The sequence below is a fragment of the Gossypium raimondii genome, chromosome 4, assembly GCF_025698545.1.
Source record: "Gossypium raimondii isolate GPD5lz chromosome 4, ASM2569854v1, whole genome shotgun sequence".
In the NCBI taxonomy this organism is placed as follows: Eukaryota; Viridiplantae; Streptophyta; class Magnoliopsida; order Malvales; family Malvaceae; genus Gossypium; species Gossypium raimondii.
The window spans coordinates 45,417,498-45,438,139 of record NC_068568.1 but is presented as its reverse complement, the minus strand read 5'-3'; the positions used below and the strand labels follow the sequence as shown (position 1 = coordinate 45,438,139).

Here is a 20,642-nt window from a genome sequence, read left to right as displayed (position 1 = left end):
TTCGATTTAACTCGAATATAAATTACGCAATTCGAGTTATCCGAAAATTCAAATAAAAAAAAGAAAAACTATGTCGTTTTGATAAATGTTTACTTATTAAGTTAAAAAGTAAAACCGTTATATTGTTTATGTAGTTAAATAATCTTATACTTCGTCTGCTAATTAAATAATCGGTCCTTATAAACGCAACATTGGGTATAAATAATAGCATTCGTTAACTTGACTCAACTTAGACTTAGAATTTTTTGACTCGATTCGATTCAATTCGAAAAAGATTCAAATTAAGTTCGGTTACTAAAATAGGATTCGTCAACTCGACTAAGTCGAAATTCTTCGACTCGACTCGATCAAAAACTCATCCCTAATTTTTAATGATATAAATGAATAATTTCTTTTTTAAAAAAATCATTTTGCTTAAAAATTAATTTATTTTTTAAGTTTATTAAAAAATTATAATACTAGCAACTATGAAATGATGTATGTTCTTCTTTTTTTCTTTTTCTTTTTTGTAAGCAGACATGATGTGATTTATATTTATTTGAAAAAAACAGAAAATGAAAGAAAATTTGGAAATTTTGTGGTAGTGTCAGCATAAACAATGAATGAGATGATGATGAGATTTTGATCATACGGTTGCGTCAACCAAAATCTACGATGGTGATTGCGCTTCCACCACCCCATCTCATGAATCATCACGTGGAAAAATGACGTGTTCCAAATTCTGGAGGCACCCAATCTGATACCTAACCCTAACAATTATAATTTAATTTAATTTTTTTTTTTTAAAAAGGGGAGGATGCCCCCAAAACAGAACCTTGGAACCTTTTCCCCAAATCCACTCTAACTCTCTTACTTTCCCAACCAAAAACTCCTCAATGCTCACCGTATTTACATCATCTGCCACGCGTGTATCCAAACACACTCCCAAATACGTATAAGAATACCCCTAGATTCATGCCACAAAAAAAGAAAAAAAAACCTTTATTATTTATTTATTAAAGAAATAATTTTATTTTCTCTTTCTCATCCTCTTTCCTTTCTGTCGGTGTTCAGATCTTGCAACCTCTGCACTCTTCATTCACACATTTAACTTTTTTTTATATATAAATATACACATATATATGTATTTTTATTCTTTAGTTTCTTGTTTCAAGAAGATAAAAAGGAGGCGAATTTTGGGTTATTGGTTAAGTTTTTGAAGACTTGAAGGGAAAGTAAAAAAAGGAAAAAAAAAAAAAGGAGGAAGGAAAAGAAGTGTTGGAAGAGTAGTTTAGACTGAATTATCAAGGAGAGTTCTTGAGAGCTACTTTTTTTTGTATGGTGGTTGAATTGCAATGCTGTTGTAAAAGAAGGAGAAGAAGAAGGAGAAGAAGAAGAAGAAGAAGCAGAGTGTATGAATGATTTAGTTTGGATTTTATTATGTTGGAGAAATCAATGGGATTATGGACTTATGATTCGGAGTCGAGGGAGATGGGGCAAATGTGGATAATTTCTTAGATTTTCTTCTGTTTCTTCATTCAACTTCAACTTTTTCTCTTCATTGGGTTTTTACCATCTGTTTCTTTGTGATCTGGGATTAAATTTGGATTCACAAAAATGCAGCCAGATCACCAAAAGAAGGTGATTTTTCATTTCTTTTAATCTTTTTTTTTAAATTTATTTTGTGTTTTTGGGAGTTTACATTGAGCTTTGAAAATGTTGGGTGGTTAGGTGAGACATATGGGATTGTTGTGTTTTTGGGTGTTTTGTGCTGTGTGAAGATGTCGCAGATATTTTTAGTCAATGAAAGGAATGATTTTATTTTTAGATATTTTCCTCTTTGGTTGAATTAAGTAGAATGCGTTTCGATTATAGGGAGGGAGAGATAAAACAGCATAAATTTAATGCAATATATATATATATTTTTATTTGGAATATCTAAGTTTCATTCTTTTTGTGGGATGCTATCTTTTGAAATAAATGCTTTATACTCCTCTTTGATTCTCATTTGAGGCCAGTTTTATTTACTCTTTCTAATATCAATATATATATATATATTCTTCCTAAACTTCTTCTCTGTTTTAAAATGGTTGAGTTTCCTGCATTTTATATTTGGAAAGTAGGGAATTGTAGTCCATTATTGTTACTTTAAGTCTAATAAGATTGTCTTCCTTTACAACCTGTTTGTTATACTGCCAGTCTGAAACTGGATTATACATATAAAGAATTGTGTTTTAAATTTTAATTGTCTTTTCTTTTCTCCTTTCATCTTGAAAATTAGTTGCCTCTGCTGAAAGTAATTGCTTATTGCTTAGCTTATGAGTTTAATATCTGTATGATCATATAGTGATTGAAAAGAAGGAAATTGTAGGGAGTTTTAGTATTTAGTTTTGTCACTGATGTGTTGAAGATACATTACTTTATTGATGACATTGTGGTATTCTTTTTTTTTTTTCTTGTTTGTTAATGATTGCATTTTCAGTATCTTTTTGTCCTACATTTGTATGTTTTTCTTTGTTTTGAGTTAAATGGACTGCCTTTGACTGATTCACCATATGCATGTCGTTATTTGTGTCTTGTATTGTTGAAAAGTTATGCTTGGGGATCTTGTCTTATATGTATTTTTGTGCCACAGAGTTCAACAGAGATGGACTTTTTCTCTGAATATGGTGATGCCACTAGATTTAAGATTCAAGAAGTTATAGGAAAAGGCAGTTATGGTGTTGTGTGCTCTGCAATTGACACCCATACTGGTGAAAAAGTGGCGATCAAGAAAATACATGATATTTTTGAGCATATTTCTGATGCTGCCCGAATTCTTCGTGAGATAAAGCTGCTCAGACTTCTTCGGCATCCTGATATTGTTGAGATTAAACACATTATGCTGCCTCCATCCCGCAGGGACTTCAAAGATATTTATGTTGTTTTTGAGCTCATGGAGTCAGATCTTCATCAAGTTATTAAAGCTAATGATGATTTGACTAGAGAGCACTACCAGTTTTTCCTTTACCAGCTACTGCGTGCATTGAAATATATTCACACTGGTAATTTTCACTCTATATTGGCTCGACTGCATGTGCTGAGACTTTCACTTGGTTTACAGCTCTATCTTTTTCATCTGACCTTTTCAATGGTAACAACTGTTTGTTTTATATGCCATAACATTTGGTAAACATTTTTCTGGTAAATATTTTGTCTAGTCCGAATGTCCAAGTTCCAATTATTTTTAGGTTTCCAAAGTCTGTTTTCAACTTTAGCTAGTCTTTTGTTCTTTCTGTTGTATTCATCTTTGGTAACAACTGCTATTTTTCTAAAGTTTGTCAGTGCTATTTTTCTAATTCAATTTGTTCTCTGTTTTCTGTTTTCTTATATCACCCTCAATGTCTTGTGCTGTGGACAGGATAGATTATATTTGTAGACTGCAGAATGTATCTGATATTTGCTTTTTTGGCTGCAGCAAATGTCTACCATAGAGACTTAAAACCCAAGAATATTTTGGCAAATGCAAACTGCAAGCTTAAGATATGTGATTTTGGTTTAGCTAGAGTTGCATTTAATGATACACCTATGACAATTTTCTGGACGGTATGCCTTTTAAAATTACCAGTCTTTGATGTTTTCAGATTATAACTGTTTCCTACATTTATCACAATAGAAAGAACTGATTTGCTGATTTTATGGACTTCTTTGTTGGGCATTTTCAGGATTATGTTGCTACAAGATGGTATAGAGCTCCAGAACTCTGTGGATCCTTTTTCTCCAAGGTAAAGACGTCCTCTTGCGTAGACTTTAAAGATTGGAACTCTACAAACCTAAAATCATGTGATGCATTTATTCCCTGTATGAGATCATATTGGATGAAGCTATATTAGTTCATTCTGTGATGCATGCAATGTTCTTTCTAGTTGTTCAGTTTCTTATGTATATCTAAATTTTTAATTTGGATCAAGATTTGAATTTAAAAGTGTGGCTATTTTAACATATGTTCCTGTCTAAAATGCATATAGGTGAATTATTAGGTTGATAAGAACTTCCTAGCATGTAGTACTGAGCAATTTATATCATGAAATGATTGCTTTTTGTCTGCCTAGATGTTCCAATGCAAATTGAATGATTCAAAGTATCTATCTTTATGCTGATATGAGTTTTCTGAATGTTTACTAAACTCAAATTATTTTCTAGTACACGTCATTCCCACTTCCATACTTTTCAAATTTTAATGAATGCAAAGTTTTTTGAAATGGTGTGTGTTGTGTACTTTTATCCATATTATTTTATCAAACTCAAATTTGGTTTTAGCAGAACATTCAGAAAACATTTTATTAGCAATGTAGCATGCGAGTTATGATATACTTCAGCCTATATATCCCATCCTGTATTAGCAACATATAAGATGAAGCATTTCACAATGGATTTCTGTTCATTTTCCAATTTTTGATTCTTTTTCTTTTTACTTTGAATGGTTGCTGCATGATTGGTTTTCTTTTAATTTGCGAGGTTTTGATTGGTGTTCATATTACTTGGAATAAATGCTTCATGGTGGTGTTCCTGTTTATTTTCCGATCTCTGATTGTTATCCTTGTTGCTTAAAATTAATGCAGTATACACCTGCAATTGATATATGGAGTATAGGGTGCATCTTTGCTGAGGTATTAACTGGGAAGCCACTTTTTCCGGGTAAAAACGTAGTTCACCAGCTGGATTTGATGACTGATCTGCTTGGTACACCTTCATTAGATACCATCTCTCGAGTATGCACGTGAAGACTTCTGAGCAGTTTTTTTATCATAAAGACATAATTGCTATTAACTTCTTTTTCCTATTCTTGTTCACAGGTTCGTAATGAAAAGGCAAGAAGATACTTAACTAGCATGAGAAAAAAGCAATCGATCCCATTTGAACAAAAATTTCCAAATGCAGATCCTTTGGCTCTACGTCTACTGCAAAGATTGCTTGCCTTTGATCCAAAAGACCGGCCAACAGCTGAAGAGGTCTGTGGTTGTTGGAGAGTATTGGTTTCTTCCCTGACAATTTGTTGCTGCAAATTTTCTTTTAACTACATAAATGATATCAATCCGCATTGTGAGTTTATAACACTAACATCTTTTAATTTGGTATGTTTCAGGCTCTTGCTGATCCTTACTTTAAGGGGCTGGCAAGAGTTGAGAGGGAGCCTTCATGTCAACCAATTACAAAGATGGAGTTTGAATTTGAGAGGCGAAGGGTCACAAAAGATGATATACAAGAGCTAATTTTCCGTGAGATACTGGAGTACCATCCTCAGCTGCGGAAAGATCATATGAATGGAACTGAGAGGGCAAACTTTCTCTATCCAAGGTTTCATTTATTGTTTATTCGTTGCTTTTCTCATTATCCTAAACTTACCAAACTTCATTAGTAATCAATCTGCTGCTGCTTGTAGTTATTTCTAATGTATAGTTTTTAATGCAGTGCGGTTGATCAATTCAAAAAGCAGTTTGCACATCTCGAGGAAAATGGTGGTAAAAGTGCACCAGTTATTCCACTCGAAAGAAAGCATGTCTCCCTTCCGAGGTAGATATTATTCTCTACCTTTTACTTTCAATTTTCATTTCATGGCCGAACGTGTGCTTGTGGACTTCCAAAAAAAAATACTATTGATGCACTTATAATGTATGGTATACAGGTATAGTGTAGTAAAAAATATTGAGAGCCAAATACCTTGCTTCTACTTTTGCAGTGGAAATGCTCTTCAATGAGCCAAAAGAAAGGAAAAAGGCTATTGGTAGAGCATCATTTTTTTATGTTACCTTTTATTGGAACTGGTTGGTTGTTCGTACAGCAATTTTATTTTATTTTGCTTTAATCTGATGGTTGAAACTGTAATCCTATGAATTTTACAGGTCAACAATTGTACATTCCAATACCATTGCCCCTAAAGAGCAGCAGCCAAGCCTCAAGTCCTTAAAAGAGAGACAAAATGCAGAGGAGGCATATCAAGCCTCAAAATCCTTGCAGGCACAACAAAGAATCCTTCTAGGTATGTTTAATGTCTTAGATTATCCTAGCACACCCTTCCTTCTAATTCTGTTCGCTCTTTTATTTTTGGTGCTTGAACCGACATATTTTCTCTATTCAGCTAAACCGGGAAAGATAGTAGGCCCCGTTGCGCTGTATGAGAATGGAACAATCATGAAAGATGCCTATGATACGAGAACATTCATAAGAAGCACAGGTCTTCCACCACAGGCTGTCCACCCTGCATATACTTATTCAAAATCTAACACTGGAAATCAAGAAAGAAGCGAAAGGGAGTTGCCTTCCCAAGCTAAACAAGGTCCTCAATGCAGCATGGCAGCCAAATTTGCACCGGATATAGCTATCAACATCGACTCGAACCCGTTTTTCATGACCAGAGTGAAGAAGGTGGAGCCGGCTGACAATAGAATCACCAATGATACGAACTTGCTGCAGGCAAGAGGTCATTATAGTGGAATAGGTGTTGGTGCAAGTGCTGCAGCAACAGGCCCTGCTCAACGGAAGGCGGGAACGGTTCAATATGGCATGACAAGGATGTATTAGTGAAGGATTAGGGGAAGTGTTACGAAGTAAATGGATCCTATTGTTTAGTGGAGTCTGTAAAAAGTGAGGAAAGCTAGCTTTCTCAGGTAAACCATAGGCTCTAATGGGAAAAATACTACATGTCATACGTTTAATTTTATTATATAGAATAAAAATAATAATAACACTCTTCGTCCAGTATGGTTTAATTACATGCGATGTAATGTAAGATTGGATCATATACTTGTGTTTGATTCAATCAATAAAATTTGGTACTATCATATCACTGCGCTATATACTCATGCTTGGTTCAATAAATATATTTTTATGATTTTGGTTCATTCTAATCTATTACCAAAAATATGAATTTATATATTTGTAGATTTTAAGTGAGGTTTGTTTATTGAGTGAATTAAACAGTGTGATCAATTCATTTATATCTTGTTTTTTGTTAATTAAATAAATCATTTAAAATTAGCTTATTGCCGGTTATTGTATAATTTATAAATTATCATTGTTTATATTTTTATTCATTTATTAATATTTTTATTCGAAAGGGTACCCCTCTTATGTGCATGACACCAAATTAATAATTTCTCCTTGATCTATCTTGGGATAATTTCTCTCAATTTGGGTTGGCAGTCTTTGGTTCATTTCCCAAACTTTATATTAGCGGATAGGCCGCTAAGCGATCTTCCCCTGGCTAACCTTGTAGCCATTCGACAAGCTTTGATATTTTTTCAGGTGTCTTGCCATAGACGCGGACTTTGTCCTTTACTTATGTACATTCTTTCCTTCATTAATCTCCCTTCTCAGATATCCTTCTACTCATAAATTTTAATCATTAATCACATAGATGGATGTTCATTATCAGTATAGATTCTCTTTTTCACCTTGGACTTATAAGGTAGTCATCTTGCCTAACACCCTAATTACCTTTTAGTTTTGCCACTGTCAAGTTGGACTCAAGAATTGTCGTTGCCGAGGGAGTGCTGCGAGATGAGAATAGGGATTGAATTTTTGAGTATAGCTATTATTTGGGGAAATGTTTAGTTTTTGATGCTGAATTATGAAGTATTTTAGATGGATTTATTCTTCTCCAAAAACAAGGGTTCAATAGGGTGATAATTCAATCTGACAGTTTGCAGGCAGTCATAGCTATTAAAGATAATACATCGGTGAATTTGAGTTCTACGTTACTCAGGCAGATCTAACTAATTTTGATGCAAGGAGGACAATGGATTCTTAAGCATATTCCTAGAGAGATCAACAAAATTGCTTATTGTCTAGCTAAAATGACTTGTGAGAGTGAGACAGGTGTGCAGACGTTTGATAATCCACCTGGAAATATTCTTGAAATCTTATCTTAAATGATAGTTTTGCCCAGTTTAAATTAATGTAATCGTTATAATTGTTTAAAAATATATTGGGATAAATTTATTTAATTAAATGAATAAACCAATCACAATTTAAAAATTTTAAACCAATACAAGTTCAACACGAATAACACTGAGAGTGAGTTATACAAATATTTATTTACTAAATATTTAATTTTTTTAAAAATTATACGCAACTCTCACCTTAATTTTACTGAATGATTTTTTTTTTTTTAGCTTTTCTCCGGTTATCATCGTTGCCGCCTCACCATTCGTTCCTTTCGAAACCGTTATTTTCCCGGATTTTCGAATCTAAATTTTTCTTTTTTTCTTCTTGACATTTTCATGGAAATTAAATTTTTTTTTTAAAATTTGGTTTTCATTTTTCATTTTTTTCTCTGTGATTTTTGCAGGCATCCAAAGAAAAGAAAATGACAACGAGGAGCGATGAGAATGAAGCCAAACTAAAGGAACTGTCTAAAAAATTGGAAGCGCTTCAGAAAGAAAAGCTTGAATTGAGGAGCGAGAACAAGGAGGTGAAGGAAACGATCGAGAAACTGACCCTAGAAATCGATGAATTTCGGCACAGGGAAGTAGAAACGAAGACAGAAACGGATCAATGGGAAGATGAAATGGTGCTGGAATCGCTGGCCTCGAGATCCGCCGAACTTGAAAACGAGGTTTCCAGGCTGCAGCATGATCTGATAACTTCGATGAGTGAAATAGATGAAGCGAACAAGGATGCGGTGGAGTTAAAACGAGGATTAGAGGAGAAAGCGTGGGTGATCGAAGGAATGGAGAAGGAAATCTCGGAGTTGAAGAAAGAGAAATTGGAGATCGAGAAGAGGGAGAGGGATTTGGAGAGGAAATTAGGGGTTTTAGAAGTGAGGGAAACGGAAGAGCGGAGTAAAAAAGTTCGACTCGAAGAGGAAATGAAGGAGAAAATAGATGAACTCAAGAAGAAAGCGAATGCACTCCAGGCGGAGGTGGCCAGAACCAAGGCTGAGTTGGACAAAACCAATGCGGAAATAGTAGAGTTTGAGGAAAGGGCCACGTTGTTGGAGTCTAACATGTTGGAAGTGAAAGAAGGGGTAGAGGGGAAGACGAGTGGAGCCATTAAAGGGAGGTCGAAGGTTAAAGGGTGGTTGTTGGGAGTGCCGGCGGTGGCTATCCTTTTTGCGGCTGCTGTGGTGTTTCTCTGTAGTAGGCAGCGGTCCTGACTAACAATTGCTGCAGTGGAAGATCAATGAGGTTAGGATTTTTTGTTTTTTTATTCTTTTTGGGTTCTCAGTTTTGTTCATGCGGATTTCAGGTTTACTGTTATAATTTTTTTTTTAATTTTCAATTGTTTGCTAGCTCACAATTTTAAACCTATGAATAAATTTTCATTTTCTTTCAAAACTTAAATTAAAAACCATTTTTAGTTTTTAAATAAATTTGAGTTTGGGTCTATTTCAATTTTACCTTTCAAATAACCCAAGCTATATATCACTGTAAATATTTCTTTACTCTCTCATCATTTTAAAAATGAGTTTTGGTCGCATTTAATTTTGAAAATGAGCAAATTGATCATTCTCAACAAAAACTACAAAATTATTTTTATAAATATTCCAAAATTTGTACTTTTTATTTTTTAAAATTTCTAAAAATATATAAAATAATTTAAAATAATAATTTTGGGACCTAGTTAGCTATTCAAGTTTATCATACTAAAGCAATTTTTTTTGCTTTGAATTTTTTTCAAATATACATGGTTTCAAATTTATGTGCTCTAACATGAAATTAGTTATAATGTAACAATATTTTAATTTGAAATGTTTAATTTTTTTAATTTAATTCGAATATTTTCACTCGATTTGACTCAACTCGAATTAACTTGATTCGAAAAAAAAATTCAAATCGATTAGGATGATAAAATATGATCCGTCAATTCAATTAACTCAAATTTTTTTTACTCAATTCAACTTGATTCAATCGAATGCTCACATCTGAATCTCAAAAGTGAAGAATAAAGATAATTATCAAAATATAAAAAATATTAAAAGTTAAATTTATTATTATACCAATCAACACCTTCCAATATAAATTGAATTGTCCTTTTAAGTGTTTTTTTTTTTCACTTTACTTTTTCTTTATCTCATTATAATATCTTATAATATTTTTTTAACCTAATGTTTAAAATTACCCATAACTCCTTTCTAACCCTTCAATAATAAGATAATAAACTTCAGCGCACTCAAATTTACATCCTCCTGCATCGACAATAATACTGATGTCAATTGAGCTAAGACTAGGAAAAAAAAACTCAAATTTTAATCTTTTGATTAAAAAAAATGCATATGTCTCCTTCAGTCAATTAACAAGCATCAAGTTTTCACATTACCGGACATATTTGGCTAATCTATAGGGATCATCGGCAAAATTAGACTTTAAAAAGGATTTATTATCTATTTATGGGGCTTAAATCGATGTGATTATTATATAATTTATAAAATATAAAATTAAATCTATAAACTCTATAAGATATGTATGGGAGTAGAAATCATATATTTAAAATATAGATTTTATTTAAAAATAATATACAATAAAAAAATGAAATGTTTGGATTTGAAATTAATTAATAGTAACACATGAAATATATACGCTATTAAAATAAAAAAATAGATTAAATTGTAAGTATATTGAAATTTAAACACATAAACACATTAGATTAAGAATTCTAACCGAATACAATTATTTATCATGGTGTTGTTATCAATCCTAAGTTGATGTCGAGTTAATTTGTGACATCAACTCAATTAACAACATTATTAATGTAATTGGTGTGGGTTCAAATCCTCTATAGATATATCTTTTTTTGAAATAAAATAAATTACAATATCCTCGAATAATATTACTTATTTTAAACACACAAGAATATTTTGTAATTTTCTTAACCGAAATGGTGTTCGATTAATTTGTGACACCAACTCAGTCAAATACTTAAATAATAGTATGGATATAAACTATTATAAAAACATTAATATTTATTTTTCAATCTCAATCGAATTTACACCTGAAATATGTGAATTCTATCTATAAACCTAACTCGGATTTGGCTCGGGATCAACTGGTGACACGGTCTATATTCTATGTTGACAAAAAAATATCGAACAGAAAATATTATAAAAAAAGTGTTAAATCATTATTTGGGGCTTGAATTTGGTAACTTTTCCTATATTATGGTTTGAAATTTTTTTTGTTCAAGTTAGGTCCTAAACTTGGCAATTGTTCCTACATTGGGACTTGAATTTGACAACTTTTCCCACACTGGAGCCTGAATTTGACAATTGTTCTCATAATAAAGCTTGAATTTTAGGGCTTTCAAGGACTAACTTGGATAAAAAAATTGAAGTCTCAATGTGAGAGCATTTGTCAAGTTTAAGGTCTAACTTGTACAAAAAGAATTCAGGGCACAATGTGAAAAAAATTACTAAATTTAAGTCTCAAAATGTGATTTAACCAAAAAAAAAATTGGTGGTAAAATCTAAGAAACGAATCAATGGTTGGTGGCGAGGCAAATCCTCATCCCTCAAAGGCACCGGACCCAAGTGTTGGTAGAAAGTTACCTAAAGAACTTCACTTCAAATTTTAATAAATATAATTGCATTTCTTTATGGAGTAATTACAAAACAATTACATTATTGAACCACAAACAAAATTGGAAAACAATACATTGGAGATGCAGCCGGTTGTACTTGCTGCATTCCCCAACTGCTGCTGCTATCCCCTTCCCATCCACTTTCTTCATTTCAATTTCGACCACAAACCCATCAATCTTTCCTTCCCCAGGACCCAATCACAGTTCAAAACCCTCTGTTCTTTAGCCCTCCCTACTACAACAACCCACGACTTCAGCACACCCCAGCAAGAGGACCCTAATAGAACCAACAGCTACACATACCCAGATCAGAAATCCACTTTTCTCCAACAATTTTACTCTTCCGTCAGCCAAAAAACAGTAAACAATCAAGACCCAGATCCAGAAAACGAAGAAAAAGAAGAGGATAAACATCCTAAAAAGACTAAGTTCTTGGGTTTTCTAAGGGTCATTTTCACAAACATGTGGTGGACGGATTTGAAAGCGGCTGTGGGACAAAGAATCAATGTTGAAGGCCTTGTGTTTTCGGTTCGAGTGTTCGTGAAAGATCGTCACTTGGCGTTGCCGCATGTTGCAGTGCGTGATATAAGGTGCATTAATTGGTCTGAGCTTCGTAGAAGAGGGTTTAAAGGTGTCGTCTTCGATAAGGATAATACGATTACTGTTCCTTATTCTTTGACGCTTTGGCCTCCTCTCCGTCCTTCTATCGAGCAGTGCAAAGATGTTTTTGGCCCTGATATCGCCGTCTTTAGTAACTCTGCAGGTGATTTTTTTTGTTTGGCTCTTTGAGATTGAGTGCTTTTTATTCTTTACTGACCCTGCTTTTGTGCAATATGCTGATGTTTTATTTCCCCCCTTCTGTTGATCAATTAAGGTCTTTTAGAGTATGATTATGATGGTTCAAAGGCGAAGAAACTGGAAGGGACTATTGGGATTAAAGTAATAAGGCACAGTAAGGTTTTTTCCCCTTTCGGTTCAAGCTTTTAGTTTTAGTCTGTTACAAAGATCGTTTCTATAGCATTTATGAAGAAAGAAATAGATTTTTTACTGTATCTAGTTTCAATCCTATATTAAAACATTAAGCATGTAAAAAGCTTGGGATGAATTACAATTGCTGCTAAAGGTTGTAAGGTTTAGCACACAGTTACTGTTACTTTATGTCAACAGTGTTTAGTTTATATAGAATTGATTAGGGTCTCCATCTGACATGTCTTTGTAGAGGTGAAGAAACCAGCTGGAACAGCTGAAGAAATTGAGAAACACTTTGGATATAAGTCGTCACAACTTATCATGGTATGTAAAGGGTGATAGAACAAACTAGGTGGTTGGTTTTGTCTTGTTTATGGATTATGTTGCTGACATAATTCATGTTTATGGCAGGTGGGTGATCGGCCCTTTACAGATGTTGTTTATGGAAACCGAAATGGATTTTTGACCATATTAACTGAACCTTTAAGTGTTGTTGAGGAGCCATTCATTGTTAGGCAGGTTGGTTATCCTTTCCTTTCCTTCCTTCATATTACTTTCTTTTTATTTTAATTTTTTGTGCTCTAAAGAATCTTACTGAACAATCTGGAAAGATAAGATTGAGTCAATCCCTGGGAAAGTACCTTTGTTCTCTTATTATGAGGGTGACTTGCTGCTGAAGGCTAATCTCAGAAATTACACTTTAGTTGTTCCTTAGATATTGGAACTTTTCTCTATTGTTCTTGTAGACCATACATCCATTTGCTTGCTATTTTCTATTCTGTGTTCTCGGTTTGACTGCTAGAGACTGTCTTCTAATCTAAGCTTTTTTTAGTTAAGTCTTTTAGGGTTCTGCAACAATTCAATCTGTGACTCTTGATGAAATCTTCAACTCTCAAAATAAGTCTTCTTATATCTAGATATATAATGATGAGAATTGTAGTGGTGAATTTTTTTTTCCTTGATATAATGTTTTGTGGATCACCGAGATCTTGGTTTTCCTTTCTTTGATGGAACTATTTAATCTCTTCCAGTTGTTACTGACTTGCATCTTGCATTAAAGGGAAATGCTTCTTCTGGCCTTCCTTGATATTGGGTTCCATTACCAGCACTACATTAGGATAAAATCTGTGCGGAAAAATTCATTCCCCAATTTTTTTTTGTTGCATTAGGCTTGACGCTTGAGTCAGTTTGCTCATATTTTTATGGATTTTATCTATTATGGATGTCCAACAAACTTCCTTTATCAAGCAACAATCATTCGCAGGTAGGGGTGTTCAATCAGTTGACCGACCCGAAATAACATTAACTGAATTAACCGACCTTTCAAAATTTTTAACCGTTAACCGAACCGAAATTTTTTAAAAAAAATTAACTGAACCGAAAATCGATTGACTGAATTAACCGAAAATTATATGTTTTTTATTTTTGGTTAAAAATTAACCGAATTAACCGAATTACCCGAATTAACTGAATTAGCCAAATTACCCGAATTACCTGAATTACCCGAATTGAATCACTACATAATTAAAAACATTACATAAGTCTTTGAATTTTATTTTTATTTATTAAATTATTTGTTTAGACTTTTAGACTTTAGTTTTAGTTTTAGTTCTAGAAATTTATTTTTATTTATTAAATTATTTGTAATTTTTATGATTAGGTTGGGTTCGATAATTGGGTTAGGTTGGATACTTGGGTTTGGATTGGGTTTAGGTGTTAACTGAATTCAGTCGGTTAACCGAATTTTTTTGGTTTTACCTGAATTTTGCACACCCCTATTCGCTGGTAGATAGACCACTTGTTTTCAAGGTGGTTATTTCGATAGACAAATATACTGAACATGGAAAATTTTTGAATCATCCTCTTACCATTTTTAATTAATTACAATCATGAGACGTTGTTGGAAAGGCTTTTCACGTCAGGAGGATGGGTTTGGGAAGCTAACTGCTAGAGCACCTCTAGAAAGATTGGATGTAATGAAACTACTATGAGCTATTTGTTTGTTTTAGACTCTCTTGAATGTTTCCTTCTTTCTAATGTCAAACATGAAATATTTTGGGTTCCATATATGAAATAATGTGCTAAAATTTTCTAGTGTGAAGCATATGACTATTGATGTGCTGTTTTAATCTTTTAATAATAAAAGCCAAGTCTCTGTTTTTCTTTTCTTCTTCCCCTGAATTTGCTAGTGTTCTAAATGGAAAACACATGTATATTGCAGTCAAAGATGAAATAATATATAATATAGATAAGACCTTGGGTGAAAAGATGATCTGCAATTGTCTTTTCTTGTTTGTTACCCTTTTCATCTCTGCTTTGGTATTGTTCCATAGTATGTATAATATATGATATTACTTTCAAGTGCTTGATGAACTGTAATGACTAAATGTTTGCAGGTGCGGAAACTAGAACTGACCCTTGTAAATTGGTGGTTTAGAAGGGGTTTGAAGCCAGTTAGTCATAAATTAGTATCGGATGCCACACAGTGTGTGAAAGATCCACATCCCCTGTAAGAATGTCGTGGATTGGATACTAGTGGAAGTAATTGTTTATGTAGCTGATGACAAATTTTTTAGTCATGATTATTTGCTTTTGCCAACCATCTGAATTCATTAATTCTTTCATTTAGTACATCATAACACATTAACTGTTATATTGTATGTTAATAGTTCCCCTCTAAAAATGTACTGTGTTGTTGCTATTACCCGACAGGTGCATTTAGTCGGGGATTTTGTTGCTCCTTTAGCAGCAGTTACCCGAGTAAGTGTATAGGCTTAGGCTGCGTAACATTTGCAACTCGTATTATATTCATTCTCCTTCAGCAGCTGTTACCCAAGTGTATATATGTATGTATACAGGGGTATATTGAAGTAGGTTTGTTCAAGGGTCAAGTTATTTGTTTGGTTCAGTCGGTAGGTTTGGAATATGAGCTCCTTTGTGATTTAGGTTGTTTACTTCAGACCCAGGCAAAGGATTTATAAAATTTTGGGTCAATCTGGCATTATCTATAAATCAAAAGTAGATGGGAAAAAAAATGAAAAAGAAATGTTATATTTTCGTTTCTTGCTTTATATAGTTAAAGTTTTGAAAAAAAATATAAAATCATATTATTTTAACATTTTATGCTTTGCAGTAGCTGGTATGATAAAAATTTAGAAACGAGATTATTTTATAAAGGGATAAATGTTAAAATCACATATTAATTTTGATTTAATGTGCAATTTGATACATGTAATCATATATATGAAATTTTTATTATGGGTTTAGATGTATACATGAAATTTTAATTTTGATTAAATTGTACATATTTAAAGAAATAAATACATTAACTTATTTATATATTAAGATAAATATAATTATTTATATATGCAACATATAAACATTAAATGATTATGTTAGTGATTTGTGAAAATAAAATCAAATGAAATTAAAGTTTATTTTAACATTACCCATTTGATGCATACTTTTGAAATTTATTCCTTGTATAAATTATATATAATTTTCAATGGAAAATAGTTCACTTTTGACGAAAAGTATATAGAATTATACTTGATTTCATTTCCTTTGAAAACAATTGCTGTTGAAACAGATAAGAGGGACAAAGAATAGAAAAGAATATATTTAAATTGTGTAAAAAGAAAATAATTAAATAGGGAAAAAAGGGGAATCAATTTGGGGTTGTGGTAAGCTTGGGAGAAATGTTGATAGGCATTCCCTTAGATGGAAGAGGGAGAGGATCCATAATGATTGGCTCATTAGGATGGAGCAATGACCAATGGTAAGCAGTGACTACGTAATGCAGGAAGATCAATATATTCAACTTGGCCAGCTGATAGCCAGCACAAGTTCTTGGCCCTCCTCCAAAGGGAACATAAACATAGGGCGGCACGAATTCCTGGAACCTGCTGGGATCATAACGTAATGGATCTTTGAAGTATTCCTCATTGTAATGTGTTCCATACGCTGTCCATAACACCTGCATGCGCCCATTTAACACGACAGAAAACCAAAGAAATTTATGATGACAGCTATATAAGCTACGCTACGTACGTACCTTCCATCCTTTGGGAATGGTGAATCCTTCATATTCAATGTCCGCAACTGTTTTCCTAAAAGACCCGAAGATCGGAGGGAACAGCCTCATGCATTCTCGTGCAGCTTGCCATGTGCGCTCCATTTTCTTCACGTCCCCTAATGTCAGCATTTCACCTGCCTTTTTTGTCTTCTTTACTTCATCATGTTCTGTCAAAACCAATGAGGGTTTCGTCAGAAGGGAATTAAGGAGGAAGGAAAGCCCAAATACTGATATTAATGTTATTACCTTGAAGGATTTTAGAGTAGCAGTCTGGATGCTGAGCTAACATTTTGAAGGTCATGGCAATGGCGAAGGAAGTTGTATCATGAGCTGCAAACACCAGCAAAACTACATTGTCAATAACCTCTTCCTCACAGAGTTCCCCTCGAATCATTGCACCCACCAATCTTGAGAGTAGCATACATCCATTTTCCTCTCCAACCATGCTGCAATTTTCCATTTCTTTTCTCTTTTCGCCCACTACTTTCTCTAATATCTTTACAATCTCCGCCCTTGCTTTCTTGGCTCTTGAAAATTTAGAACCAGGGAAGTTGAGTGGTGGAGCAAAAGCACCTTCCAAAACCCTCTCGAAAGTGTCCAACATTTGTGGCTCCACATTGATCCCTAACAAGCATTCGAACACTATGGTGAATGTCAAAAGTTTGGTTGAACGATAAAGCCTAACACTATCCTTTCCCCGCCAGTATTTTTGAAGGTGTAATTGAACTGCCATGCATATTTTAGGCACAAAAGTCTCCAACGCTGTACTGCTGAGGGAAGAGGTTATTAAACCTCGATGGAAACGATGTTGTTCCCCTTGTTTCTCCATGATTGAGTTTTTCCCCATGAGCTGAATTGACGATGAAGGCCATGAGCTTACCACCAACTTGAACTCATTCGACAATATGAACCGGTTGGCTTCGGCTCCATTGACAACAACAGTTGGTGATCCCATGAGGCTTGTTTTGAAGATTTTCCCGTACTTGGCAACGCGGGGTTCGATGAACTCCTCGAACAACCGGTTACTGCGTTGAGCTTTGTAGAACTCCATTGTTTCACCAATCAATGGCAGTCCAAGCTGCCCTGGTGGTAGTTTCCTCTTTGCACCGTAACATCGTTTCCTGTGTTTGAAGAAAATGGTGGAGACCATTGCTGCTAGACAAAACAAAATCCAAGAAAGGAAATTATTCATCTCCAAAGCCATTTTCCTTTTGGGGGAGGGGGAGGGGGAGGGTGTGTGTGTGAAGAAAATAGACTGAGAAGCAAAGAAATTATAGCTGATGAAGTTGTGTGTGTTGATATATATATAGTATTCCTGCCTGGATATTGATAGTCAAACTCAAAACCCCATTTTGATTTTTCTGAAAAAGTCAACTAATCATGCATCCATTAACCAGAGTAAACATCATTATATATAATTTATTAACAGAGGTTGACTTGGATGTAAAGACTAGATGAAGAAGAGTAAGAAAGCAGTGAACATGGACATTGCATGTGCCTGATTCAAGTTGCTGATGCCCTTCACCGTCCTCACAATAACAAATACTAATCATCATAATATATCTGAAAATTATTCATTATTTGATGGGGCTGAGAATCGATCCCTTGACCTTGTTTCAGTGTGGTAGAATTGTTATATTTTTAATTGTCAAAATATCCCTAGAAATCTGCAATGTCCAACATAAGAAATATATTTTATCACTTGCAGACAAAGTCAAACTGAATAAAAATGCAATATTTTTGACCGCCCATGCTGCATCACTGCAACAATGGTGATCAACTAGTAGAGATTTGTGGCAGTCATAACCAAGTTTAAAGCAAGATCTGTGGATCTATGCTGCAGGTAGGGATATACATTGGCACCTAATCTTAACGTGTTGTCTGCATCGAATGTTCATTTCCATCAACACTGAATTGCATTTTTTTCATATGAAAAATTAAAGATTAGCAATTTCCACCTAGTTTAAAAGAAATAGATTTTTTACTTCATTTCATCCACCCAAATGTCAAAATGATAATTAATGCACATTAATACGCAACAAAGATATATGCTGAGTTTGACAATGGCCATGCAGGTGCTTCAAGTTTATCTACATTTTTTCTTAATACGTCCCTCAGAAAAATGATTTTTAACAATCAAATTTTGCATTAACTTTTCAGACATTGTTCGCTAATTCCAATAATAAAGCTTGTGGTTATAAATTCTATATTTGATAAAATAAAATATTATATAGAGATAATTATTATAACAAAAGGTAAATATAATTTTTTTTTGATAAAAAATAAAATTACATAAAATTAAATTAACTGAAAGTACCATTTGTAGTATCTCTAAGGTTTTATTAGAAGCTCTCAAAGATCTAAACTAAACTTTGCCAAACAATCAGCCACTGTATTAGCTTCTTTAGGAACATGCCTAATCCATCACTGTCTTTTATATAACTAATTTATCTAATCAGATTTGTAGGCCTCAGCATGGATTCGCAAAATCTTCATTATTTAAATATTGTAAAATTACTTTAATTATGATTTGCATTCATTTTGGTAACAAAAAGATCCTAAACGCCTAAAGAAAGAACACAACAAACTATCCAGCATGAAATCCTTGAACGTCAGCCGAAAGCAAATGTTTCGCCTCCGATCCTGTACGTCCATTATCTTAGCCACTAAGTTAGACTCCCCCAATTCATGCCTTATTTTAACATTCCAATCCTTCTGTAACACCACCACACTTAAGTTACGCATCGTCAGACTTTAGGTGGTTAACCACTCATTGATTATCGCACTCTACCTCGGAAGCCTTTGTTCCAAGCGAGTGAAACACCTTCGTAAACCGCCCATATTTCAGCTTGGATCACCCAGCAAATCCCGATACAGCGGCTAAAACCAGCCACCCAAGATCCTTCATACCCCCACAGCCGCAAGTGGCGGATCAGCTTTAACAGCTGCATCAACGTTCAGTTTAAACCATCCACATAAATCTCTTTACCAACTTGCATACTTCCTCCTCAGTTCATCTCCCGTCGTCTCTTTCATATTTCTATATTTATTACTTTTAGCCCACCCCAAACTAATATTCACAATCGATATGGAAGAATCATGGTGTGAACCCAAAGTCAACCTATTCCGGTTTTTCCACAAACGCCAACAGATGATACCAGAGAAGGTCGGCCAATTCACATCATCAAATAGAAAATCGTGCAAATTTAAAGGATTTGCTTTCACCGAATCAGTAAGGTCCATGGCAAAGAAATTATTCACTGCGTTGTTCGGGATAACTTTTCGCCGCCCATGAGCGGCCATCGGGAAATCACGCACAGCATGTAATGCTGTCTCTTGCCAGTGTCCACAAAGAAAACGCGAAGAATCATCAGTTAAGTACCTGCGAAACCTCTCAAAATTTGTCATCAATCTGACCCTTAAGAAGAACCAAATGAAGTGCCTTACACGTTGTGGACCCTTATATCTCCACACTAATGACCACAGACTATTTTTATTCTCCCACTCACCATTCGCTAGCCTTGAGTAATTTCATGCAACAGTGCATCGTCCATCATCATTCCAGGGCCAAACAAGTTTATTAGGACCCTCAAAAGGATTCAGGGCAGGACCCTCGGCCTTAATGGCTGCAATACTGTAACAATGGTGTAAAGTTCGATTTTGGATTGAATTAATTGAGTTAGTAGATAATTAAAATCGAATGATGTGAAGTTTAGGGTTGAATTATTAAATGATACTATGTTAAAATGATTATTAAAAATAATACAGGCTGAATTACAAAAGTGTCATAATTATTGAATTTAATTTAGAAAATGGAGAAAGATTTAATTAGAAATTAAATAAGGGACTATAAAATAATTAAACCACATTAATATTGAAATAGTGGGATGATATGATTAAACTCATTCATTGTTATTAATATGATTTATATTAATCAATTAAATGAGATTAAATCTAATTAAATTACTAATTTTAGTGTATATATAAAAGAAAGTGAGAGAGAGAATAAGGAAGCCATCATTTTTTTCCCCTTAATTAAGTGTCGTCCAACTAAAGAAGAAAC

General features: G+C 33.9%; 5 protein-coding genes across 6 annotated transcripts; 3 read left to right on the top strand and 2 right to left on the bottom strand.

Moving 5' to 3' along the window:
* Positions 1-1,011: 1,011 nt before the first annotated feature.
* Positions 1,012-6,860, top strand: LOC105779937 (mitogen-activated protein kinase 20). Its single transcript, XM_012603962.2, has 10 exons — positions 1,012-1,620; positions 2,615-3,023; positions 3,437-3,564; positions 3,684-3,743; positions 4,581-4,730; positions 4,815-4,970; positions 5,105-5,316; positions 5,431-5,532; positions 5,862-5,998; positions 6,098-6,860. Exons 1-10 carry the CDS (start codon positions 1,597-1,599, stop codon positions 6,538-6,540), a joined length of 1,821 nt encoding a protein of 606 aa, XP_012459416.1. The 5' UTR covers positions 1,012-1,596; the 3' UTR covers positions 6,541-6,860.
* Positions 6,861-8,088: 1,228 nt separating this feature from the next.
* Positions 8,089-12,144, top strand: LOC105780298 (peroxisomal and mitochondrial division factor 1). The gene is made up of 2 exons (XM_052629717.1): positions 8,089-9,146; positions 11,982-12,144. Exon 1 carries the CDS (start codon positions 8,327-8,329, stop codon positions 9,113-9,115), a length of 789 nt encoding a protein of 262 aa, XP_052485677.1. The 5' UTR covers positions 8,089-8,326; the 3' UTR covers positions 9,116-9,146; positions 11,982-12,144.
* On the top strand, positions 8,998-15,187 carry LOC105780297 (phosphatidylglycerophosphate phosphatase 1, chloroplastic/mitochondrial). 2 transcript variants are annotated; one of them, XM_052629716.1, is made up of 6 exons: positions 8,998-9,146; positions 11,982-12,298; positions 12,410-12,487; positions 12,755-12,828; positions 12,916-13,023; positions 14,901-15,187. In XM_052629716.1, the coding sequence occupies exons 1-6, from the start codon at positions 9,142-9,144 to the stop codon at positions 15,015-15,017; spliced, it is 699 nt and encodes a 232-aa protein (XP_052485676.1). In that variant the 5' UTR covers positions 8,998-9,141; the 3' UTR covers positions 15,018-15,187. The 2 variants fall into 2 exon arrangements, with proteins under 2 accessions (XP_052485676.1, XP_012459992.1); XM_012604538.2 differs by lacking the exon at positions 8,998-9,146 and having other exon boundaries at positions 10,910-12,298.
* Positions 15,188-16,101: 914 nt separating this feature from the next.
* LOC105780296 (taxane 13-alpha-hydroxylase) lies at positions 16,102-17,804 on the bottom strand. The gene is made up of 3 exons (XM_012604536.2): positions 16,826-17,804; positions 16,559-16,746; positions 16,102-16,480 (listed from the first exon to the last, which is right to left on the bottom strand). The coding sequence occupies exons 1-3, from the start codon at positions 17,781-17,783 to the stop codon at positions 16,172-16,174; spliced, it is 1,455 nt and encodes a 484-aa protein (XP_012459990.1). The 5' UTR covers positions 17,784-17,804; the 3' UTR covers positions 16,102-16,171.
* Positions 17,805-19,356: 1,552 nt separating this feature from the next.
* LOC105778878 (uncharacterized) lies at positions 19,357-19,987 on the bottom strand. Its single transcript, XM_012602631.1, has 2 exons — positions 19,661-19,987; positions 19,357-19,524 (listed from the first exon to the last, which is right to left on the bottom strand). The coding sequence occupies exons 1-2, from the start codon at positions 19,985-19,987 to the stop codon at positions 19,357-19,359; spliced, it is 495 nt and encodes a 164-aa protein (XP_012458085.1).
* Between the last annotated feature and the right edge of the window lie 655 nt (positions 19,988-20,642).